General features: G+C 41.8%; 2 gene segments (V, D, J or C); both read right to left on the minus strand.

Moving 5' to 3' along the window:
- Positions 1–27,119, minus strand: part of LOC121188595 — a 235,660-nt gene that overhangs the window by 8,959 nt on the left and 199,582 nt on the right.
- LOC121188598 overlaps positions 6,610–27,119 on the minus strand; it is a 208,054-nt gene continuing 187,544 nt past the window's right edge. Inside the window, 2 exon segments of the V gene segment in view lie at positions 6,610–6,995; positions 7,848–7,885. Coding sequence covers positions 6,670–6,995; positions 7,848–7,885 — 364 coding nt within the window.

Raw genomic sequence — 27,119 nt, forward strand, 5'->3', positions numbered from 1 at the left:
GGGCGTAGGTGTTGTTGTTGTCCAGGTGTGTGAGTACAGAGTGCAGAGTTGTGCATACCACATCTTCAATGCTCCTATTGCTGCGACAGGCAAATTGCTGATGGTCCAGTGTGGGTGGGAGGCAGTTTTTGAGGTGAGCCAGAACCAGTCGCTCAAAGCACTTCATAACTATAGGTGTGAGTGCTACAGGGCGGTAGTCGTTCAGGCTCGCTGGGGAGTGTTTTGGCACTGGCACAATGGAAGTGGACTTAAAGCATGTTGGCACAGCCGCTTGGGTGAGGGACAGGTTGAAGATGTCCATGAAGACCCCTGCGAGCTGCTCCGCGCATGCCCTGAGCACGCGTCCAGGAATGCCGTCTGGGCCAGCAGCCTTGCGTGCGTTGATCCGGCTCAGTGCAGTGTAGACGTCTGTGGAGGTGAACATGAGGGGCTGATGGTCTGCTGAGGGTGTTGTCTTGGTGGCCATCTCCTTGTTGTCTCTGTCAAAGCGAGCATAAAAGTTGCTGGGCTTGTAGTCACTGATGGCTCGGATGCCCTGCCACATGCGTCGGGGGTCGGAGTTGGTAAAGTGTTCCTCCACTTTTAGCTTGTAGCAGTACTTGGCCTTTTTGATGGCCCTCTTCAGGTTAGCTCTTGATTCACTGTAGGCTTGTGCATCACCTGATCTGAAGGCGGTGTCCCGGGCCTTCAGCAGGAGCCGCACCTCCTTGTTCATCCATGGCTTCTGATTAGGGTATGTGGTGATCTGTTTATGTGTTGTGATGCTGTCAATGGTGGTGTTGATATAATCCAGTACAGAGGAGGTACAGGTGTCAATGTCCGTATGGGAGCCACAGGTGGCCTGAGAAGCAAACATACTCCAGTCTGTGTGTAGAAACCTGTCCTGAAGTACAGAGTCTGCCCCTGCTGGCCACACTTTGATGGTCTTCACTGTTGGCTTCACACGGTTGATGAGGGGTGAATATTTAGGAATGAGGAACAAAGTAAGGTGATCAGACTGTCCCAGGTGGGGGAGGGGGGAGGCAGTGTAAGCTCCAGCAATGTTTGTATAAAAATGGTCTAAAATTTTGTCTCCTCTGGTGGGGCAAGAAACATGCTGGTGAAATTTTGGGAGCACAGTCTTTAAATTAGAATGATTGAAATCACCAGCCACAATAAATGCAGCCTCCGGGTGAGCAGTCTGCTGTTTGCTAATGGCTGCATGAAGTTCCCTCATAGCAAGCTTGGCATTAGCATCTGGGGGAATGTAGGCTGCAGTGATAATGGTGGAGGTAAACTCCCGTGGCAGATAAAAAGGTCTACACTTAACCATGAGAAACTCTAGGTTAGCTGAGCAGTGTCTCCCAACAATGACAGAGTTCGTACACCAAGCAATGCCATCAGACTTGGCTATCACCGAGGTGGAGACATAAAAAGTGCATGAAACTGTACAACCTTTAAATCCTGATTTTTTTTAACCTCATACCACAAACTTTTTCACTTTTCCCTTCACATTAATTATTGTTCATGCAAAACTGTGACAGTAAAAAAATGTCAACTGGACTGGAGTCAGTCAGAGCATTTCCATAGAGCCATTTTGCATCAGCAGCACCATGCTCCAGTGCTCTGGGAGAGTTTATAGTCCTGAGACTTGAATACTGGATGACTGACAGCTGTCCTTCATGACAACACAAGCCACAGATATCCTCCTGATCCAAAACATGACTTTGATCTCCGTCCTCATCTGGACTGTCCTCTGCTGCTGCTTCACAGGTAAAGTCCAGAGAATCAAACTCCTCTCCTCTATCAACATCTGTCCCTCTGAAATGAAGCTGACAAAACGCTGACACTGCTTTATGTTTGTGTCTCTGTGTCCTCAGAGTCCAGAGGGCAGGTCACAGTGACTCAGCCTGGAGCAGTGAGCTCTGCTCTGGGAGGCACCGTCACCATCAGCTGTAGAACCAGTCAGAACGTTTATGTTGCGACCAACTACCACTTTTTAGCCTGGTACCAACAGAGAGATGGAGACAAACCTAAACTACTTATTATTTATGCTTCCACTCGAGCATCAGGGATTCCAGCTCGTTTTACAGGCAGTGGATCAAACTCTGACTTCACTCTGACCATCAGTGGAGTCCAGGCTGAAGATGCAGCAGTTTACTACTGTATGGGTGAATTCTATATCAACAGTAAGTATTTGTTCACACAGTGAAAAAGTGTCGTACAAAAACCTCCCTCAGTCAGACTGAACAGAAACTGAAGTGACTGCTGCAGCTGGAAGCTACTGCAGAGACTGATACACTTCACTGAGGACACACACACACACACAGTTTTGTCTTACATTACTTTGAGGACACTTCTTGACAACATGCATTCCCTAGCCCCTTACCCTAACTTAATCCTGAACCCATTTCTGACACTCACCCTAAAATCCAGCCATTTTAAGGTTTGTTAGAAAGTGATGTCCTCACTTCACTGGTTTAAAATTCAAACTGGTTCTCACACTGTATAGCCAGATAAGTAGACACACACAAATTGAATGTTTCACCATTTTCCCTTTAATGACCAACAAACGTATCAAAACAAGATCATGTTAAAGCCTGGTAATCTATTCAACTGGGACTCAGATGCAGACTCAGACACACAGAGACAGAAGTGAGTTCAACTGTTTATTTTCCAACAGGGGAAAAGAAGCAAAAGTCTGTGTTTGAACCGGGCAGGTGGACAGACAGGATGATCATAGTAGATGTCCACATTGGTGGAGATGTGAATGCAGGTCGAAGGGAGACGGGTCTGAGACTGAAGAAGATGGACAGAGCGTAGGTCAGGTCTTCTTCAGGAAACCAGGAGCAATGAACGAACGGGTGGATGCGAGGAGATTCTTAAGACAAGGCAATTCCTTTTCTACAGCAAGGTCGGCCAACATTTCTACTGTGAGGGATGAAAGATGAACTGGTGAATAATGGGCTGAAGCACTGGTCTTTAAATGATTTCAAACAGCATTGGAAAATATGTATATAAATGAATTAGAGATTTTCTAACATCTTCAAATCCAAATCATTGTTTTCATTTTTTTCAATCTGATTTGAACAAACTGAATCTTAATTCATCTAAAAAAAAAAGTTTAGCTTCATAAAATGAAATTGTAGCAGAGACACTGGGATTACTGGCATTGGTTCAGGGTTTCTCACCAAGTTCACACTGGGTGTGTCGGCCAGAACACCAACTTAAGGCCAAAACTTCCCTGTATATCTATATCCCAATGAAGAAGCAGGTGATGGAGCATTCAGGGGTTTTATTGCTCTCTTAGCAGGCAAGGAGGTCATGTGGTTCTCTATCAAATACAATAACAAAGTATAATGAAGAAAAAAATTAAGGCTCTTCATAGTCAATAAACATAAACAGTACTGATATCACTATCTCCATTTTCTGCTAATTCCCACTATCCCAGCTCTTAAACACAGTTCACCTGACAACTAGTATATTAACACACATATATTAACACCATACAGTGACATACACATAACGCTCATAACGTCACACTAACGACTCAAATCAATAACAAACATGACGTGACGTGATGCACACGCAGTCTGAAGGGCGAGCTAAATGCTACAACTAGCTTGACAGCGCTAACATGGCTAGTGCTAAAGCTACACCGCCGAACAACAGGGTGATTTCAAGCTGCAGAACGTAACACAAATCAGTCAACGATACAGACGTTCTTACATTTCACCCACGCACAGACCACTTGCCGTGATGTTAATTAACTGTTTAACCCGTAGCTTTACTCACTCTGCCGGAACATTAACTCGCTCTGAATGCCGCCAGTTACCCAAAACAGCCAGCAGAGGGGGCCGTCCCAAAGTGAGCCGACCAACACTACACTTACAAATGTCACACAATGAACATATAATATCTAAGTTTGGGGCCTTTTGTACAAAAAAAGAATGAATTGAAAAATGAAAATTAGAAAACATATTTCAAACAGACTAAAGTTTTATTTTTTTCTACAGTTCAACATAAATTTCAATACGACAGGAATGTGTAAAGCAAAGTTTAGTAAAGCTGCTCTGAGTTCAGCTCCGTGATGGAGGACAAATAAAATCATCAATACTAAAAGTGTTTGAAATTAAACCAGATCATTTCATCTGCTGTAACATTCAACATCTGAATTTAATACATGACTTTACAATATTGTATTTAGTATTTTTGCAGAAACTTACTTCCAACATCCAGTCTGGTTCCTCCACCAAAAGTCCACCACAGTGATACAAAGTCATTGAGCCGTCGTACAAAAACCTCTCAGTGTAGAGAGACACGGATCTGTGACTGTGAAACAAACAAACTAAGAAAAAAAAAGTATGTTTTTTAGATTTTGGCATCTGATATAAGAAATGAGTCAAAGAGCCAAAAAATTCAAGAATTAATATTTTTCTATTACATTTTTTTTTTAATTTTAAAATGAAATAATAAAGATTTGATGAGATAAAATAATATAAAAAATAATTCAATGAATTAAGAGAAAAAGAGAATTTCCAGATGCATAAAACCAAGTTTACATCAAAAGACACATTGAAATGTTCATAAAACATATTTTAATACATTTTTCCATTAATCAGAAGCTTCATCATATTGATATCTGTTGGAGTCAGTCAGAGCATTTCCATAGAGCCACTTTGCATCAGCAGCACCATGCTCCAGTGCTCTGGGAGAGTTTATAGTCCTGAGACTTGAAGACTGGATGACTGACAGCTGTCCTTCATGACAACACAAGCCACAGAAATCCTCCTGATCCAAAACATGACTTTGATCTCCGTCCTCATCTGGACTGTCCTCTGCTGCTTCTTCACAGGTAAAGTCCAGAGAATCAAACTCCTCTCCTCTATCAACATCCGTCCCTCTGAAATGAAGCCGACTAAACGCTGACGCTGCTTTATGTTTGTGTCTCTGTGTCCTCAGAGTCCAGAGGACAGGTCACAGTGACTCAGCCTGGAGCAGTGAGCTCTGCTCTGGGAGGCTCCATCACCATCAGCTGTAGAACCAGTCAGAATGTTCATTACAGCAGCCAAAACTGCTTTTTTGCCTGGTACCAACAGAGAGATGGAGACAAACCTAAACTATTCATTTACGTTGCTTCTACTCGAGTATCAGGGATTCCAGCTCGTTTTACAGGCAGTGGATCAAACTCTGACTTCACTCTGACCATCAGTGGAGTCCAGGCTGAAGATGCAGCAGTTTACTACTGTCAGAGTTTTCACTGGGTGAATAATAAAGCTGTGTTCACACAGTGAAAAAGTGTCGTACAAAAACCTCCCTCAGTCAGACTGAACAGAAACTGAAGTGACTGCTGCAGCTGGAAGCTACTGCAGAGACTGATACACTTCACTGAGGACACACACACACACACACACACACACACACGTTTGTACATCTATCTTTGTGAGGACACTCGTTGACATAATGCTGTCCCTAGTCTCTCACCATAACCTTAACCATCAAAACTGAATGCCTAACACCAAAAGCAAATCTCATCCATCAGTCATTTTAATGTGTGTCACAATCTGACGACCAGACCAGACAAACATGTCCTGATTTCAATGGTTTAAAATTCAAACTCACAATGTACGGCCATACAAGTATTCACACACACACACACAGTGGTCTTTGTGTAGTTTATAGAAGTCACTCAGTGTATCTCATGATACATCTAAGTATATATTGATCCAAATGTAATTACAGATGTTAAGTAGAATGTCTCTGTCGAGCTCATATCTTCACCAAATTCAAATATTGCTGAAAATGTTGAAAAATCTCACAATGTTAAGGAAAGTGAAGATTCTCAGTCATCCAGGTCAGGGTGTTTCCAAAAGCTGTGGAAAGGCAGCTGGACGTCCTTGAAAATCTTGAAGATGTTTCATGTTATTCTGAGCTGCAGTGATGGAATAAAAATAAAAGCATCGACACTGTCAGGAATTCTGTTCAGATAAAAGAATCTTTGTGCAACGAAAAGGAAGCAATAATATTTTTTATGTAGTTATACAGTGATAAACTCTCCCTCTGTTTATTAAAAGGAAAACAATTTGACTCATTTACAAAAATTTCTTTTGCTCATTAATATTTGTCACTTTATTGTAAACTCTGTTTGTCCCTGTCAGGATCCTTTTCCAGTAATCTGACAGGTTTAGATCTGATCCTCTGAACTAAACCTGCACCGGAGCAGGTGAGGTGTGCAGCATGAGTTACCATGGCGATGTGACCCAGTAAGAAGTGAACCACCGTCGTGATCCTAAAAACCCAGAGTTAAAGCTGAAGTTACACAGCTGACCCCAAATCCTGCTTTGTAGTAATTTGTAGTACAGGCTTCAGAGCGTGGCTGACTTACTTCCAGTATATTGATAAAATATATTTAAAATGTGAAGAAAATGAATTTAAAACCCCAAACAACCAAACAAAAAGTTTTTCATCTGATGAAGAAAGTATCATGAAACTGTGTTAACATTAAAAAACAACAGATGGAAGCAGAAAGTATTGGATGAACTGATCTTTATTATCTGGAAATATTGAAATGACACATAACAAAGAACAAGCAAACACATCTGAGAGACTCATAAAGAGAGAGACAGTTACAGAGAGCAGAGTGAGAGCAGGAGCAGAGTAAAACTAGTAGCAGAGTCTCAGAGAGTCAGGTCAGGACTGGGAACACTGGTCTGTCCTCAGTGTCTCTGAGACCGGAGCCTGGGAGCCCTGGGTGGCCTCACAGGTCACAGAGCCCACCTTCGTCCACTGGTCTGCAGTGAGCCTCAGGGTGCTGCTCCAGCTGTAGGTGCCGTCCTTCCCCAGCACCCCGGGGCTCCTGCTCTGATCCAAGCTGCTGCTGCTGCCGTCCACCTTCCAGGCCAGAGTCCAGCCTGAGGGGTAGCCCTTGTTGGCCAGGCACATGAGCGTGGCCTTCCCCTGCTTCAGCTCCTCGTCGGAGGGGGGCAGCACCGTCAGCGTGGGGGGAACCTGACCCACTGGAGGAGGAGACAAAGAGATGAATAAAGTTTATTTGAGATAAACTAAACTCTTTCCTGTGGACTGCAGCAGAGGAGACCTCTACTTCTGCTGCTCGTCCTCTGATCGGATGAAACTGCTCTTCGGTTTCTCACTTCCCTCTCTGAGCTCAGTAACCATGGCAACAGACAGGCATCACTGCTCAACCATGACAACAGACAGGTTTCAGTACTAAAGATAAAGAGTCACAAAGTGGCATTTTGTTCCTCTGATGTTTTCAAGTTGAATCTGTAAAATACTAATTCTGAATTTAACAAACATATTTTACTAAACATGAACAATGAAGGTTTTCCATTGTTTTCCAGCATCTGAAAGATTTATAATGTAAAACAGCAAAGACAGAGATAGCGTGTTTGCTTTGTTCATTCTCAATGAACATTGTTCACTTCTGAATTACTTATTAAAACTCATCAAATGAATCCAACTCACACAGCACGTTGTTTAAATATCACAGTGACGATAAGACATTCATCCGTGACACAGTACATGGCATGAAAAATTAAATCATGGACAAAGATCAAGTAAAACCTGTTTGAAATACTTAGTGTAGGACTTGGGCTGAAATTGAAAAACTTTAAAGAATATTTTCATCAGGTAGAAAACTTTTTTTTTTCTTTTTTAATATATATAGAAAGTTTTCATATTTAAATTTCATTACATTTTGTTTTAGTACATAAAGAAGAAGGTTCAAGAATCACAGCAATTATATTAAATTCTAATTATCAGCTAAACTATTGCAGTGATGTCTACACTGATGAAGGAAACACAGAAAATAAAAAATCTGGTTTATTTAAAGAGTAAAATGTACTTACAGTTAACATCCAGTCTGGTTCCTCCACCGAACGTGTACCACAGTGATACAAAGTCATTGAGCCATTGTACAAAAACCTCTCAGTGTAGAGAGACACGGCTGTGAAACAAACATCAACTAAATCAGTCTGTTTTTTTAGATTTTGGCATCTGATATAAGAAATGAGCCAAAGAGCCAAAAATTCCAAAAATAATATTTTTCTATTGCAATGTTTTTTTCAATTTCACAATGAAAAAATAAAGATTTGATGAGATAAAATAATCTAAATAAAAATTCAATAAATTAAATATAAAAAGAAAATTTCCAGATGCATAAGTTCACATCAAAATTTACACTGAAATGTTCATAAAACATATTTTTTAGATATTTTTCCATTAATCAGAAGCTTCATCATATTGATATCTGTTGGAGTCAGTCAGAGCATTTCCATAGAGACACTTTGCATCAGCAGCACCATGCTCCAGTGCTCTGGGAGAGTTTATAGTCCTGAGACTTGAAGACTGGATGACTGAACGTTTATTATTACAGCCCAAACCACTATTCAGCCTGGTACCAACAGAGAGATGGAGACAAACCTAAACTGCTCATTTACGCTGCTTCCAATCGAGCATCAGGGATTCCAGCTCGTTTTACAGGCAGTGGATCAAACTCTGACTTCACTCTGACCATCAGTGGAGTCCAGGCTGAAGATGCAGCAGTTTACTACTGTCAGAGTTATCACTCTATCAACAGTCAGCGTGTGTTCACACAGTGAAAAAGCGTCGTACAAAAACTTTCCTCAGTCAGACTGAACAGAAACTGAAGTGACTGCTGCAGCTGGAAGATACTGCAGAGACTGATACACTTCACTGAGGACACACACACACACACACACACACACACACACACACACACACACACACACACACACACACACACACACACACACACACTGTACACACTCATGTATTAAAACTATACCATTACCTACAAACTGATCATGGCTGAAATCAAATGATTTTCTCCATCACAGCTTCTCTCCATCATTCATATCCAATTATAATCTCATGTTCTGATCTGATTCACCAACAAATCAAATCAAAGTACAAAAAATCAACAGGAGGAAAATCAAGTTCAACCTTGGACAGTTACTGAGAAAAGACTTGGTCATGACCTTTGACCTCAGCTTCACACTGGATCGTAGATAGAATCAGTTTCTTCTTCATTATTTGTTGTTACAGCCTCATTTCACCATCAGAGTAGATCTTTTCACTGTGAGCTCATTAGATTTTAATGAAAAACGTGAATTTATTGATCAACATTTGGTGGATTTGGGTTTTTCACATCAGTCACTTCACATTCTGCACTGACTGAAGAAACAACCTTGGTAAAACAATGAAAATGATTCTGTGTAAGAAGCCTCAAATTTCTTCCTTCACAGAATTCACATCAGCCTCTCCAGCTGTTTGGTGGAAAACAAATGAAGTTTTCTGTTGTACATCTTTACCATTCATAGGCCTTTATGACACAGAGAATTTAAAGAGTCAACTGTCTCAGTGCTGAGGGGGAAACAGCATGAAATGTTGAGGACAGCTACAGCTGACTGACTCTGTGTGTTTGCATATGTGTCCTGCCTCCCTGCTCCCAGCCGTTAAGAGGCCAGTGTTGATCAGTGTCTTTTTCTTTTCTTTTTTTGGTAATTTATTAAACATCTAAAATCAAAATCTAATTCGCAGTAAAACAAATTGAAACAAGGCATTTTTGAAGAAAAATGAATTAATGAATGCTGCTATATGTAAATAATTGTCATAGCCTCAAAAGTTTTTGTAGATCAGGTCCCACAGTCTTGTTTGACAATATACAGATGTAACACACCAAATTTATAACAACAAGTTAAGGTGAATTTATTGATAACACTTGATTCAGACTACGGTCAAGGCTACATATTCATGATCAGTAACACATTTCTAATTACTATTCTAATAATTTGACTCATTCAGATTGATCCAAGTCCCTGTCAGGCAGAGCATTTCCATAGAGCCACTTTGCATCAGCAGCACCATGCTCCAGTGCTCTGGGAGAGTTTATAGTCCTGAGACTTGAAGACTGGATGACTGACAGCTGTCCTTCATGACAACACAAGCCACAGAAATCCTCCTGATCCAAAACATGACTTTGATCTCCGTCCTCATCTGGACTGTCCTCTGCTGCTGCTTCACAGGTAAAGTCCAGAGAATCAAACTCCTCTCCTCTATCAACATCCGTCCCTCTGACATGAAGCCGACTAAACGCTGACGCTGCATTATGTTTGTGTCTCTGTGTCCTCAGAGTCCAGAGGACAGGTCACAGTGACTCAGCCTGGAGCAGTGAGCTCTGCTCTGGGAGGCTCCGTCACCATCAGCTGTAGAACCAGTCAGAGTGCTGGGAGCAATTTACACTGGTACCAACAGAGAGATGGAGACAAACCTAAACTGCTTATTACTTATGCTTCCTCTCGAGCATCAGGGATTCCAGCTCGTTTTACAGGCAGTGGATCAAACTCTGACTTCACTCTGACCATCAGTGGAGTCCAGGCTGAAGATGCAGCAGTTTACTACTGTCAGAGTTATCACTATATCAACAGTCAGGCTGTGTTCACACAAAAGCGTCGTACAAAAACCTCCCTCAGTCAGACTGAACAGAAACTGAAGTGACTGCTGCAGCTGGAAGCTACTGCAGAGACTGATACACTTCACTGAGGACACACACATACTGTATGTTTGTACATCTATCTTTGTGAGGACACTTGTTGACATAATGCAGTCCCTAGTCTCTCACCATAACCTTAACCATCAAAAGCCATTTTAAGGTGTGTTAGAAAATGATGACCAGACAAAATGTCCTCAATTCAGTCGTTTAAATTCAAACCAGTTCTCACATTGTGTAGCCATACAAGTACACTTCATCATATTGAGATCTGTTGGAGTCAGTCAGAGCATTTCCATAGAGACACACTTTGGTAAACATTCAAGACAGTTGCTAATCCATCCAGAAGTGGACGTCCCAGCAAATTCAGCCAAAGGTCAAACTGTACAATGCTCAGAGAACTTCAGAGCTACATCTGGGACTCTACAGGCCTCAGCATGTTCAATGTTTATGTTCATGACAATACAATTAGACAAAGACTGATCACATATGGCTTGTTTGGAAGGGTTGCCAGGAGACAGCCTCTTCTCTCTAAAAAGAACATGACAGCACAGCTAAGGTTTGCAAAGCTGCATCTAAGCAAACCACAAGTCCTCTGGAACAATGTCCTTTGGACAGTTAAGACCAAAGTGGAGATGTTTGTTAAAAACCAATCAGCAGAAGTATCTGTGAAGCACAGTGGTGGAGGGGTGATGATTCGAGATTGTTTTGCAGCCACGGGACCTGGACACCTTGCAGCCAATGAGTCGACCATGAACTCCTCTGTATACCAAAGTATTCTAGACTTAGACTTAGACTTAGACAGACTTTATTGTCATTCAGGTATACAGTGTATACAGAACGAAATTTCGTTGCATTTTACTCGCAGCAGTATAAAAAAAAATAAATAAAGGATATGGCATGTAGATAGTGAAATGAGGAAAATAGGCAATAGGAATGAATAAATAAGGACTATAAACACAGGTAGAATATAAAATACAGTAAAAAACAGTAAAAAAACAGTGCAAAGTGCAATACGGTGATTGAAAGAGACAGTAGTGCAGTCTATGGATTTAAGAATTTAAGAGTTTAAAAGTCTGATGGCGAGGGGGAAGAAGCTGTTCCTGAACCTAGTGGTTCTGCACCGGATGCTGCAGAATCTTCTTCCGGAGGGCAGAAGTGAAAAAAGTCTATGGTGAGGGTGTGAGGCGTCCTTGATGATGTTGCTGGCCCGGGACACACAGCGCTGAGAGGCAATGTCCTGCACAGAAGGAAGGGAGCTCCCGATGATTTCCTCAGCTGTCTTCACCACTCTCCTCACATTCCTCCAGTCTGTGGCAGTGCATCCTCCACACCACACAGAAATGCAGCTGGTGAGGATGCTCTCTACAGTACTCCTGTAGAATGTAGTCAGGATGGGTGGGGGCAGGTGGGCTCTCTTCATCCGTCTCAGGAAGTGCAGGCGCTGCTGTGCCCTCTTGACCAGAGACGCAGAGTTCACCGACCACGTGAGGTCGTCCGTGATGTGCACCCCCAAAAACTTAGTGCTGCTGACCACCTCCACGGCCGAGTTGTTGATGAGGAGAGGAGCGTGACTGGGCTGGATCTTCCTGAAGTCCACGATGATCTCTTTGGTCTTGTCAACGTTCAGGATCAGGTTGTTGCCTTCACACCATCTCACCAGCTGCTCCACCTCCTCTCTGTAGGCCAGGTCGTTGTCATCTCTGATGAGGCCCACCACTGTCGTGTCGTCGGCAAACTTCACAATATGGTTAGTGGCAGACCTTGGGACACAGTCGTGTGTCATCAGAGTGAACAGCAGAGGGCTCAGGACACAGCCCTGGAGGGACGGTCTTGTAGCTAGTGATGGTCCGTAAGCCATGCCACATTCTCCTGGTGTTCGTAGGGTCATTGAAGAAGTCCTGTACTTTCTGGCTGTAAGTACGTTTAGCAAGTCTGATGGTACGGTTTAAGTTGGCTCTGGCAGTCTTCAGAGCCTCCTTATCGCCAGACTTAAAGGCTAAGTTCCGAGCCTTCAGCATTCTGCGTACTTCCTCAGACATCCAGGGTTTTTGATTGGCCCTGGTGGTGATGCTGTTTATGACACTGACGTCCTCCATGCATTTGTTGATGTAGGCTGACACAGACATGGCATACTCATCAATGTCAGTTTGGTTGTTGTATGTTGCAGCCTCTTTGAACATGTCCCAGTCTGTGCACTCAAAACAGTCCTGCAGTGCCTCCATGGCCCCCCCAGACCACTTCCTCACCTGCCTAACGGTGGGTTTTTCCCGGATCAGCAGGGGCTTGTATGCTGGGATTAGCATAACAGATAGATGGTCAGATGAGCCAATATGGGGGCGGGGGGCTGCTTTGAATGCATCCTTGACATTAGTGTAGGCTTTGTCTAAAGTGTTCATTCCCCTGGTTGCAAAGTCCACATGCTGGTGAAAGTGAGGGAGGACAGATTTCATGTTTGCTTGGTTGAAGTCGCCAGCAACAACAAAAATGCCCTCCGTGTGGGCAGTTTGCAGCTCACTGATAGTCCGGTAAAGAACACTCATAGCCTCCTTGGTGTTAGCGCTGGGGGGCACGTACACAGCAGTGATGATCACAGCAGTAAACTCCCTGGGCAGGTAGAATGGTCTGCAGTTCACAGTCAAGAGCTCAATGTCCGGTGAGCAGTGACTGGAGACAGATCTAGCATTATTACACCAGTTGTTGTTGATGTAAATACACAAGCCGCCACCTCTGGATTTACCGCTGAGTGCGCTGCTCCTGTCGGCGCGGAATGTAGCTAGCCCCTCGATGCTAACAGCGTTGTCCGGGATTGATGAGTTTAGCCAGGTTTCTGTCAGAATGATGGCACAGCAGTTCCTTAACTCCCGTTTAGATGTTAAGTCCAACTGGAGATGGTCTATTTTAGACTCTAGGGAGCGGACGTTGGAGAGGAAGATGGATGGAAGCGGTGTTTTGTAGGGTTTAGCTTTTAGCTTAGCCGTTAGCCCTCCTCGACAGCCCCGCTTCCGCCTTCGGTCACACCGCCTCCGCTTGCTCCGCTGTCGGCCATTGCTGCTTGACGAATCCGCTGCTCCACAGACCGCTGGGTCTAGCCGGCGTAGCGCTCCGAGGCTACGTAAACGCTCCAGTGTTGTCGTGTCTACAAAGCCGAAGTTGCTGGATGGTCGTAAATCAAGCAGCTGCTGGCGATCGTACACTTTACTCTGCTGAGTACTGACTGGATTCACGGTCCTAGATGGCAAGTTTCGGTAGAAATGTCCATAACTGTCGAGAGCCCATGCAGCCGCAGCCGAACAGGGCGCCGCCATAGATAGATAGATAGAGATACTTTATTAATCCCCGTGGGGAAATTCGTTTGTAGCGGTCACAAGGAGACAATAAATACACTCTATAAAGGAAAAATAAATTTGGAAAAGAAATACAATATATACAGTAGGGGGTCTTATATACATACACACACACACACATAGCAGCAGAAAATTGCACATACATAAATATATATATACATATACACACACACACACACATATATATAACATATATATACAGTTAATGTAACTGAGATTTATAGCGCACCCTAGATGATGCATTAGTCCAGGTTTGTGAGCACAGACACAGATGTGTTATAGTGTCTGATGGCAGATGGCAGGAATGACTTCCTGTACCGTTCCTTAGAGCAGCGTGGTAGCAGGAGTCTGTTGCTGAAGCTGCTTCCCAGATTGTTCAGTTTCATGGAGTGGGTGGGAGGGACTGTCCATGATTGTCCTCAGCTTTGACAGCATTCTGTCCCTAGCCACCTCCTCCAGGTTGGCAAGTTTAAAGCCAACAACAGACCCTGCCTTTTTAATGAGTTTATCCAGTCTGTTGGCGTCCTTTGCTTTAATGCCAGCATCCCAGCACACCACAGCAAAGAAGATGGTGCTCGCCATTACAGACTGGTAGAACATGTGGAGCATCCTGCTGCAAACACTGAAGGACCTGAGTCTCCTCAGGAAGTAAAGTCTACTCATGGCCTTCCTGTAGACAGCATCAGTGTTTGTGGACCACTCCAGTTTGTTGTCCAGGTGAACACCAAGGAACTTATAGGAAGTCACTATTCCTACCTCTTTCCCAATAATACAGACAGGAGAGGGCGGGGACTGACTCCTACTAAGGTCCACCACCATCTCCTTTGTCTTGGCCACGTTCAGCTGCAGGTGATTCTCCCCACACCACCTGACAAAACTCTCCACAAGGCCCCTGTACTCATCCTCCCATCCTCTCTCCACACACCCAACTATGGCTGTGTCATCCGAGTACTTCTGGAGGTGACATAACTCAGAAGAGTACTGGAAGTCAGCTGTGTAGGTGGTGAATAGAAAGGGAGACAGCACAGTTCCCTGAGGAGCCCCCGTGTTGCTCATCAGGAGGTCAGACTCACAACTCTGCAGCCTCACAAACTGTGGTCGACCTGTCAGGTAGTCCTCAATCCATGAGACAAGGGGAGCCTCCACCTGCATCTTCTCTAATTTAGCACTCAACAGTCTCGGCTGGATGGTGTTGAATGCAGAAGAGAAGTCGAAGAACATGACCCGTACTGTGGTGTTCAGTCTGTCCAGGGAAGAGTAAGCCCTCTGCAGCAGGTATATTATTGCATCATCAACTCCCACCTTAAGCTGATATGCAAACTGCAGTGGGTCTTGGTATGGGCTCACCAGGAGTCTGAGGTGTGACAGCACCAGCCGCTCCATGACCTTCATAACATGAGAGGTCAGTGCAATAGGCCTGTAGTCATTCGGTGCCACAGGGTGGTTCTTCTTTGGCACCGGGACCAGGCAGGATGTTTTCCACAGCACTGGAATCCTCTGCAGGTGAAGACTCTGATTGAACTGAGTCAAATGTGAGGACATCTGTCTGACAGCTGAAGCTTGGCTGCAACTGGGTCATACAACAGGACAGTGAGCCCATGCACACCAGCAAATCTACAACAGAATGGCTTAAAAAAGTTGTCCATAAAGAAATGCCCTCAAACAACAATGAACTGATCCACCCGAGGTTGGATTTACAAATGTTTAGGACCTGCTAAGGACCAGATGGTTTTTCATTATGTCCCAATACATAAAACCATAGAACTAAAACTGGGTGTACTTTCTGTTTCACATAACCATTAATGTAGATGATGACGACAAAATGGCACAAGTAGCAAAATCAGTCTCTGATCTTCCTGAAAATGTCTAATATCACGTGACTGATTTAATCTTGTTGTTGTAATGTTATGTCAGTCATGTCCACATGAAATAAAAGTATTTTTCCTTTTATGCAGCTACATAATTTTCTCTGTACTTTTCTGTCTCTTCACCAGACGACATGAAGAACCACGACCAGTTAAATGCTTCATACAGTCACAGAAACGCTCGAATATTTACATTAGAGAAAGTGTTTCTACTTTTTTTTAAGATGAACTGATTATATTTTCATGACAAAGGAAAAAAGTTTGTGTAACCATACAACTTTTAAATCCTGATTTTATTTTTTAAATTTATAGCATTAACATTTGGACTTTTCCCTTCACATTAATTATTGTTCATGCAAAACTGTGCAAGTAACAATGAACACATCTGTGCTGGAGTCAGTCAGCTCAACGCTCCCCCTGCTGGAGGCCTCCGGCTACTGCTTCTGCTCTGAGCACCACTGACGTGAGGATCATATTAAACACAAGACACAAGAGCAAGTAAAAATACTGTGCTTCAACAGACTGTAACTGATGCTAACATTATAAACATGAGATATATTCCAATTACTCCTGGGTCTTCTTCAGAAATGAACATTATTTTTCATCATTGACAGAAACAGCATGGAATGTTGAGGACAGCTACAGCTTTAAACAACATCACCCGACTTTCTCTGTTGCTCCTTTGATAATTACAATTACAGCAACAGCTCACCGATCAATAAAATGTAACCATGGTCATAATAAGCTGCTTACATGGGCGAACTATGAGGTGAGTTTTTCAGGGAGGAAAATCTAGTTGTTCTTCCTCTATGTTAAAAAAATTAGAAATCATTGGGAGGGTGGAATCATTTTTCTCATATATGAATTGATAAACTAAATTCTCTCTGTCTTTAGCAGAATCATTTTCTTATCTGTCATTTCATAATCATAGGACATTCATGGATAAAGGATCTGTGTTTATTGATAAACATTTCACATCTCTGCACTGAAAAAACAACCTGGGTCAGACAATGAAAATGATTTGGTGTAATTGGCCTCAAATGAATTCTTTCATAGAATTCTTATCAGTTTTAGGACACCTGTCTCAGTGCTGAGGGGGAAACAGCATGAAATGTTGAGGACAGCTACAGCTGACTGACTCTGTGTGTTTGCATATGTGTCCTGCCTCTCTGCTCCCAGCCGTTAAGAGGCCAGTGTTGATCAGTGTGTGTCCAGGCCTTTCAGAGCCACTGACACCCTGGCAGCACAATGACGATGTGTCTGACTCTACTGCTGGCCACCCTGGGGCTCCTTGTTCAGGGTGAGACTCTCTGCTGAAAACACAGTCATGTTCTGCTGTGATGGACAAAGACTGAAACAAGCAGCACTGACCTTCTTCCATCTATTGTCCATCTTAAAGAAATGATCCTCTTGTGTTTGGATGTTGATCGTCTTTCTCCAAGCTGGATTTGTCTCAATAACCCTTCTCCTCTTTTTCATGTTTTCCAGGTTCATCAGGAGATATCATCTTGACTCAGTCTCCTGAATCTCAGTCTGTTGTTCCAGGTCAGACTGTCTCTATCAGATGTAAAGCCAGTTCAGGTGTTAGTTATGATTTGCAGTGGTACCTTCAGAAACCTGGAGAAGCTCCTAAACTCCTGATTTATAATGCTGGATCCCGTCAGTCTGGAGTTTCAGATCGATTCAGTGGCAGTCAGTCTGGAACTGACTTCACTCTGACCATCAGTAGAGTCCAGACTGAAGATGCAGGAGTTTATTACTGTCAGCAGGATAACAGCCGCCCGTTCACACAGTGATACAACGTCGTACAAAAACCTCCCTCGGCTGCAGAGGAACTGATCTGAATCAACAGCTGCACAGACACAGACACATTTTTTTAGAAGTTTGACTGACAGTGAAGTCCACACAACAGATCACTGTCAGTAAATACTGTTTATAGTATAGTGAGCTACAGTATAACGATCACTGTGTTTAACAGGGTATTAAACAATATATGTAGCTCTTTTCACAACGACAGACGCAGGTTGGTTCTTTCATATACGGGCGTTTATTGGAATCATTTGCCTTCTTTCCTTCCACGTCTTCACGCCGTGAGAACTGTATTTGAACATATTAACGTCACATAAAACATATACAAACAACTTAAAGATGACGTGAAAAGTAATTAACAACTTATAAAATACCTCGTTGGCTGCTGGTCATGAAAAGAGGTTGATAAATAGCTTAAAGTTCGTCTTTGCCGTCTTTTCCCGAGCATCTGTATGCCAGCTAGGTGAGCTAAGCATTCGCATCGCTGCTGTCCCTCACACAAAACCGTCGGGCTGTAGCAGCGGTACGGAACAAAATTTAAGTTCCGCCAGGAGAACGAACATACGATGTACAACAACCATATATATTGCAGTCTTTAAACCTGTCCCAACCTTTCATGAATTAACAATCTATTAATTACACAAATAATGTAATTGCAATATAATACATGAAATATAATAATGAAATAATGAAATATATTCAGTGCATTTATAACACTATAGCACTTACAATATATTTAAAGTGTGAGCAAACTACATCACTTGTAGATGAACTGAAACATAGTTAAATGAAGCAGGTAACAACACACTTTTTTGTTTGGCTTTGAAAAGGAAGATTCACTTCCATGTTTTCTTCACAGCTGATTTTTCAAGTTATTCAACTTTAACTTGAAATTCATTTGGTTTTTATTTAATTCAGTTAAACTTTACTTTTCAATGGACCTCAACTCTTTACGTGTTTTAACAAGTTTGTGTTCACAACAAAACACAAAGCTTGAGTTAAATGTTGACTCCACACTGCTGATACAGAAGCTATGATGATAATCCTGCTTCATGATTCTGATGCAGCACATTGGTCTCAGACTTTACACATTTACTCAGATTCATGACACTTTCTGGACTCTTCTAAAAGTCAGACTTTCTTTCTTAAGTCATTTCTAAGCTATTTCACAATCTGACACTCAGCTGAGTTCAATCTCTCTGGATCTAATGGAAATATTAAGACAGAAAGATTGATTGTTTTACAAGAACATACAGGAAAACAACTGATGTGATGAACAGGACTTTATTGTACTGAAAAAATGAAAGATTACAACAAGCAACAAAACCTCATTGATGAAACATGGAATCAGAAACTGAGTGAGAGAAAGAGACAGACAGACACAGTGAGAGTGGAGACTGAGAGCAGGAGCAGAGTAAAACCAGTAGCAGAGTCTCAGATAGTCAGGTCAGGACTGGGAACACTGGTCTGTCCTCAGTGTCTCTGAGACCGGAGTCTGGGAGCCCTGGGTGGCCTCACAGGTCACAGAGCCCACCTTCGTCCACTGGTCTGCAGTGAGCCTCAGGGTGCTGCTCCAGCTGTAGGTGCCGTCCTTCCCCAGCACCCCGGGGCTCCTGCTCTGATCCAAGCTGCTGCTGCTGCCGTCCACCTTCCAGGCCAGACTCCAGCCCGAGGGGAAGCCCTTGTTGGCCAGGCACATGAGCGTGGCCTTCCCCTGCTGCAGCTCCTCATGGGAGGGGGGCAGCACCGTCAGAGTGGGACGGACATCACCTAGGAGACAGCAATCTGATTAGAGGACAGGTACCGAGCACAGCTGTCGATCAAACACCTTTACTGTGTGAGAGTAGATTTTGTCCTTTAAGGAGTTTCTGCCAGATGGTTTTTCTGCTCCACCAGTCACTCACTCACACATGGTTTCACTTCCCTTTAAGAAGCCTCTCATGCAAATCAGCACAGAGAGAATCATCACACAGTTTGAGCTGAAATATATCAAACTACACTGGAAACAGAAGAAGCACATTTGGTCCAAAATTTCAAATCTTTTCTGAAAACGATCCAAAATCTAAACTGTACATTTCAGCAGAAACATAAACAAATACATCAAATAATCTGACAATAATCAAATGTTCTTCATGTGGATCATCGTCAATCATCGTCTGATGAACTTTTTAAATGATTTCAAACACCATTGGAAACAATATATATCACAATGAAGAGATTACAGATTTTCTAACATCTTCAAATCCACATCTTTGTTTCCATTCTGTTCAATTAGATTTAAACAAAGTGAATCTTAATTCATATTTTAAAAAGTTTAGCTTTTAAAAGATGAATTATTTAAAATGAAAAATGAATCTTAGAAAACATATTTCAAACAGACTGAAGTTTGATCTTTTCTACAGTTCAACATAAATTTCAATATGACAGGAATGTGTAAAGCAAAGTTTAGTAAAGCTGCTCTGAGTTCAGCTCCATGATGGAGGAGGACAAATAAAATCATCAATACTAAAAGTGTTTGAAATCAAACCAGATCATTTCATCTGCTGTAACATTCAACATCTGAATTTAATACATGACTTTACAATATTGTACTTAGTATTTTTGCAGAAACTTACTTCCAACATTCAGTCTGGTTCCTCCACCAAAAGTCCACCACAGTGATACAAAGTCATTGAGCCGTCGTACAGAAACCTCTCAGTGTAGAGAGACACGGCTCTGTGACTTTGTCAGACTGAACTAAACCTACAAACCCTCCAGATGCAGCTTCACCATTAAATTGGAGACAAACAATTCATCCTCTGGCTTCATGTTTAATATTCATCACAATGAGTTTTTATCATTTCTGCTGCTAAAACAAACTTTGTCTCCTGGTGCAAATTTTTTGTTCAACAATTATTCATCAACATGTAAAAGTGAGGAATTTTCCTGACACGTTGATTATAAAGGAAATAAAAAGAAAAAAAGCCTCTGAGATAAAACAATTTACAAAAATTTGACTTACTTCCAATATCCAGTCTGGTTCCTCCACCGAACGTGTACCACAGTGATACAAAGTCATTGAGCCGTCGTACAAAAACCTCTCAGTGTAGAGAGACACGGCTCTGTGACTGTGAAACAAACATCATCTAAATCAATTTTAGATTTTGGCATCTGAAATAAGAAATGAGCCCAAGAGGCAAAAATCCCAGAATTAATATTTTTCTATTACAACTTTTTTCAATTTCACAATGAAAAAATAAAGATTTGATGAGATAAAATAATCTAAATAATAATTCAATAAATGAAATATAAAAAGAAAATTTCCAGATGCATAAGTTCACATCAAAAGTTACACCGAAATGTTCATAAAACATATTTTTATATATTTTTCAATTAATCAGAAGCTTCATCATATTGAATTCTGTTGGAGTCAGTCAGAGCATTTCCATAGAGCCACTTTGCATCAGCAGCACCATGCTCCAGTGCTCTGGGAGAGTTTATAGTCCTGAGACTTGAAGACTGGATGACTGACAGCTGTCCTTCATGACAACACAAGCCACAGAAATCCTCCTGATCCAAAACATGACTTTGATCTCCGTCCTCATCTGGACTGTCCTCTGCTGCTGTTTCACAGGTAAAGTCCAGAGAATCAAACTCCTCTCCTCTATCAACATCCGTCCCTCTGAAATGAAGCCGACTAAACGCTGACGCTGCTTTATGTTTGTGTCTCTGTGTCTTCAGAGTCCAGAGGCCAGGTCACAGTGACTCAGCCTGAAGCAGTGAGCTCTGCTCTGGGAGGCTCCGTCACCATCAGCTGTAGAACCAGTCAGGACGTTTATTATAGCAGCCCAAACCACCTTTTAGCCTGGTACCAACAGAGAGATGGAGACAAACCTACTCATTTATGGTGCTTCCACTCGAGAATCAGGGATTCCAGATCGTTTTACAGGCAGTGGATCAAACTCTGACTTCACTCTGACCATCAGTGGAGTCCAGGCTGAAGATGCAGCAGTTTACTACTGTCAGAGTCAACACTATATCAAAAGTCAGTGGGTGCTCACACAGTGAAAAAGCATCATACAAAAACCTCCCTTAGTCAGACTGAACAGAAACTGAAGTGACTGCTGCAGCTGGAAACTACTGCAGAGACTGATACACTTCACTGAGGACACACACACACACACACACACACACACACACACACACACACAAATGTGAATATATATCCATATACAAAGAGTTTAACATACAAATAATGTGTTATATTTTCGTTCACGCCATCAATAAATCAGCCTCTATGCTGATGACTTCTTGTTATACATCCCAAAAATTCTCATCTTTCCTTCTTTCATTTACTAATCAGACCAGACTTTAAAGCAGGCTTTATGGCTGCATTCTCTAATTTCTGATGTCCATTAAATGTTTTACAGTGTTTGGAATCCACATTTTACCAAACAGAGATAAATTTTTTAAAACCAATAATAACAAACCCCCTCTGAGGCGACCCAGGAATGTCTCATGAAATAGTTTCCCTACAGCAGCAGGTGTACAGAGCCTTCACTGTCATGGTTAAAATATAAACTTGCTCATGTAATGGTCTCTGTTTGGTTTAGTTTAGGCACAGAAACTTGAACCTCCGTAACCCTGGTTACAATAATAAAGACACATGAACCAAAGAAACAATGATGACTGTTGGTTTAATACATAAAACGAGCAGCAGTCTCCCACATGACGGTCCTGTGTGTTGTTGACCATCCATCCGTCCTGACCTCCTCCATATGCAGATTTTGTTCCTCTTTACACAGCATCACCCGACTTTCTCTGTTGCTCCTTTGATGATTGCAATTACAGCAACAGGTCACCGATCAATAAAATGTAACCATGGTCATAATAAGCTGCTTGCATGGACGAACTATGAGGTGAGTTTTTCTGGGAGGAAAATCTAGTTGAAACTCAAGTTCTTCCTCTATGTTAACAAAATTAGAAATCATTGGGAGGGTGGAATCATTTTTCTCGTATATGAATTGATAAACTAAATTCTTTCTGTCTTTAGCAGAATCATTTTCTTATCTGTCATTTCATAATCATAGGATATTCATGGATAAAGGATCTGTGTTTATTGATAAACATTTCACATCACTGCACTGAAAAAACAACCTGGGTCAGACAATGAAAATGATTTGGTGTAATTGGCCTTAAATTAATTCTTTCATAGAATTCTTATCAGTTTTAGGACACCTGTCTCAGTGCTGAGGGGGAAACAGCATGAGGACAGCTACAGCTGACTGACTCTAAATAAAAAAATTAAATTGAATTGAAAAAAATTAATAGTATAGTAAGCTACAGTATAATGATCACTGTGTTTAACAGGGTATTAAACAATATATTTAAAGTGTGAGCAAACTACATCACTTGTAGATGAACTGAAACGTAGTTAAATGAAGCAGGTAACAACACATGAACACTTTTTTGTTTGGCTTTGAAAAGAAAGATTCACTTCCATGTTTTCTTCACAGCTCATTCAGCTCATCAACGTCCTGACTGGTTCTACAGCTGTAGAACCAGTCAGGACGTTTATTATAGCAGCCCAAACCACTATTTAGCCTGGTACCAACAGAGAGATGGAGACAAACCTAAACAGCTTTTTTTTGGTGCTTCCAATCGAGTATCAGGGATTCCAGCTCGTTTTACAGGCAGTGGATCAAACTCTGACTTCACTCTGACCATCAGTGGAGTCCAGGCTGAAGATGCAGCAGTTTACTACTGTCAGAGTTATCACTGGTTGAACAGTCAGAATGTGTTCACACAGTGAAAAAGCGTCGTACAAAAACCTCCCTCAGTCAGACTGAACAGAAACTTAAGTGACTGCTGCAGCTGGAAGCTACTGCAGAGACTGATACACTTCACTGAGGACACACACACACACACACACACACACACACACACACACACACACACACACACACACACACACACACACACATACACACACACCATCATGGAGAATATACAACTTACAGCAAATCAGGATTTGTATTGATCATTCTTCATTGTTTTACCTGATGCTGCTCTGACATAACAAACTATAACTACTTGCAGTAAAAAGTGTGTGTGTGCATCTTAAAATAAGGGTTAGTCGACACATTAAGGTCTCATCTATCTGCACAAACAAATCTCTCTTGTGTTCTATTCATCCAGTCAGGTAATAATATTCACAGTTTCATAGAAAACAAACAGAAACATAATGTATCACACAAGCTGCCAAGGTGGTCCTTGGCCTGATTTGACCTGATTTGGCCTCAGACTTCTACCTCTTGCTCAGTATGAAGAAGGTCAGTGGTCGCCATTAATAGTGATGATGATGTCATTACTGCTATGGACTTTCAGGAGGTCCAAGACGCCGTCTTCTACAAAGAAGTGATCTTTATGCTCCACAACCACCGGACTAAGTGAGCAGTTGTAGGAAGGGACTCTGTTGAAAGTAAATGTCCTAGGTTTTCTAAAACTGACTCCTTCTACCTTAGACCAAAGATTTACCAATGACCCTATGTATGTACAGAAAAGTTTCCAAATAAGTTACGATGATTGGTAATAACTTCCAGTTGTCAATGTATATATCACCATGAACACAAAACTTTCATTTTGGTTTCAAAAGGGAACATATTGTTTGGGATGTAGTGAATTTGACTGGGGCCACAAGAGACAAGGAGGCGTGGCTTCAAAACCACAGAGCAAGCTTTCCAAACAAATATACCAGCTTCCTTATACTAAACTGGGAAGGTGAGTGGCCTGGAAATGTGACATCTAAAATCAATATACTCCTCGTTCTAACAAATAGTGTTTTCCATTGTGGAGGTGTACTCACATTAAGCCATGCTGTGAACAGCCACTATCACTAAAGCTGTGCTGGAACGCTGCAAGTGTTTCTTCCACTTTACTGCACAGCAAACTGATTTGTTCATCTGAACCACTAATAAAGTGATGCTAACTCACTGAGAAACACATTTCATTTTCTTACAACCTTTTCATAGTTTAAAAGAAACAGCAAAAAGTTTGCTTTGCATTAGTAGTAACATAACAGCTGTGATGTGGCTGAAAATGATCAGTAAACAGTGAAATAAGGCTGATATCTGAAAGTCCAAACTGGAACAGAGGAGTGAAAGTAAACCCCAGATCACAGAGGTTCAGGTAGAAGCTGCAAAAGTCTTGAGAGCTGAAAACAGAGAGAATTAAGAATAGAGCTTTCTCTCTAGTCTACAGCATAGACACACAGGAGGGTAGCAACTGCAGACACAGCTAAAGGGAGGAGAATGTCATAGGTTGGCAATGGTCAGCTCTGCTACCAAGCAGGACCAACACAGTGCAATTTGGCACAGCTACCCTGCTAACTCCTGTGAGGCTGTAATGGAAATGCATGCCATCACAGCTTATGTGCTAATGGAAAAAGCCCAATTCCAAAATTCATCAGCATTGTTAAACAGAATCAAGTGAGTATCTTCAAATGTTTGTCTTTTAGTGCAGAATGTCCTCTCTGTGTTTCCATCTCTCCACCACAGCTTTGCAAGGAAACATTAGGTGTAGAAACACAAAGAGGAGAATTTTGGACTAAAAATACCTGGAAGATAGAAACTTGATCTACTCAGACTGTTGAAGCCTCATGTTTGCTTCTTTTCAACTCTGGAAGTCAACTTTTCCACAGGACAGGGACTGTGGATTTTATGCTCCATCATTTCCATTAGAATTTCTTTAGAAAGGATCTTGTTGCAGACAGTACAGACTTCCTAGAAATCCTTTCCTTTAACACAAACTACAGTGCATCACACCAAAACAAAGTTAAGAAGTTGAGCAACCATGAGAATATCTCACAGTCATGATCAGCATTCAAAAAAAAAAAACCTCAATATTGTCCATGAATGATAAGCACACAATCAAACCACTGGGCTTATGGGTATGATTACTTGTCCCAATTTCACAAACATATCATTTGGACAAAACATTTCAAAACATTAACTTCTAAAGTAGACACTGACATGAACTACTAACATGTACTGACTTACTGAAAACCTTGGAGCTGATCTGGACTTTCCTGTAGTTTCCTCTTGTCCTTGTAACAGCAGTAGCTCCTCCCTTCCTTGTCAATAATTGTGCAGAAATATCTGAGTGCTTCTTTCTTCCTAAATCATGAGCAAGTCCTGTCCAGTCCAACTGTTTCTGCTCCTGTTTGACTTCTGAACTTGTCTCTGGCTGTGTGTCCACTTACTGCAGCCTCTGACATCAGACTGTAGAATGTTGATACATCAAAGGCATCAAAGGACAAACAAACACACACACACACACACACTCTCTCTCTCTCTCTATTTTCTTACTATAGTTGTGAGAACACGTTGCCATAAGTCACTCCCTTGCCTCTTAACCTAACCTTAACCATCATAACTGAAAGCCTAACACTAACCAAAACATAACCCATACTAATGATATTCAATCTTCTCAAAAATACCAAATGAATTACAACAATAATCACTCAGGACCATTCAGCTGGGTTGGTGAATTCAGCACCAAGGACAGCAGCAGCTGAACTGTACACAACTACATGTACTAACACACAGCAAATTCACAAAGTACTAAAATCTGGAGTCAGGCAAAAAAAAAAAAAGTGTGAAAGAGTTACATTTCTGGAGTTTATTTTATAACTCTGACTACAGTTTGTGTTAAGGTGTACACCCAGGCCGAGTTGAATTTTGGAGTTTATTCCCTGGTGTTCAGGATCTGGTTTTAACTCTGTCCCTGGAGTTCACGACGCATTTTATCGCGGCATGAGCAGCACAAGGAACGTCGTCACAAGGCTGGTAAGAGCATGATTTTTATCAGAAAGTACTTTAAATGCGTGATATTTTGTCATTGTTCTCACTTTATCTACTTACATAGTACCGCTAATGACAGCGAACTTGATGTTGAACGTAACCCCATTGCTTTTACTCCATTATTTAGAGCAAGTAGCTCCCGCAGCATTAGTTAGCTAACTGTCCTTAGCTGCCATTGTGGAGCTGTTAGCTTTCACTCAAACGTTAATGTCGGCCATACTGTCTGTGGCGTGTGATGTGTCTGTATGACGGTAATGACAAACTGTTTGATAAGCTTCACAAATTAATGACGACGCGCATCTTGAAGGTAATCAACACTGTTTTGGAAATAACCATCCAACAATGCAACCGCATGTCGCTGTTTTAAGAGAATAATTTCCGGCTCAACGGCGCAGACGCAGCTGTAAAGTCAGTTTTGGCTAGCATGCTAACAGTTGAGCTTATAAACTGTAGCCTTGCTGTTTTGAACAGCGGTGAGAAACGTGTATTTTAACAGTGTGTAGTTGGGATAAACTTTAACTTGAACATGTTATTCTCAGACATATGTCATTTTCTTCCTTTATGTCAAACCAACATGTTGATCAAAGTACAACATGGAGGGAAGAAGAAGGACATTAAACTGGAAGAGGCTTGCTTCTCAGATTTTCTCAGTGCAGGTCAGTCAGATGTTTAGTATTAAATGAATAAAGATGTAAACATGTTGTAACGTGGAGTTGTTATGGTATAGTCCAGCAGAAGTTTCTTATCC

Source organism: Toxotes jaculatrix, chromosome 10 (assembly GCF_017976425.1).
Source record: "Toxotes jaculatrix isolate fToxJac2 chromosome 10, fToxJac2.pri, whole genome shotgun sequence".
Classification (NCBI taxonomy): domain Eukaryota; kingdom Metazoa; phylum Chordata; class Actinopteri; family Toxotidae; genus Toxotes; species Toxotes jaculatrix.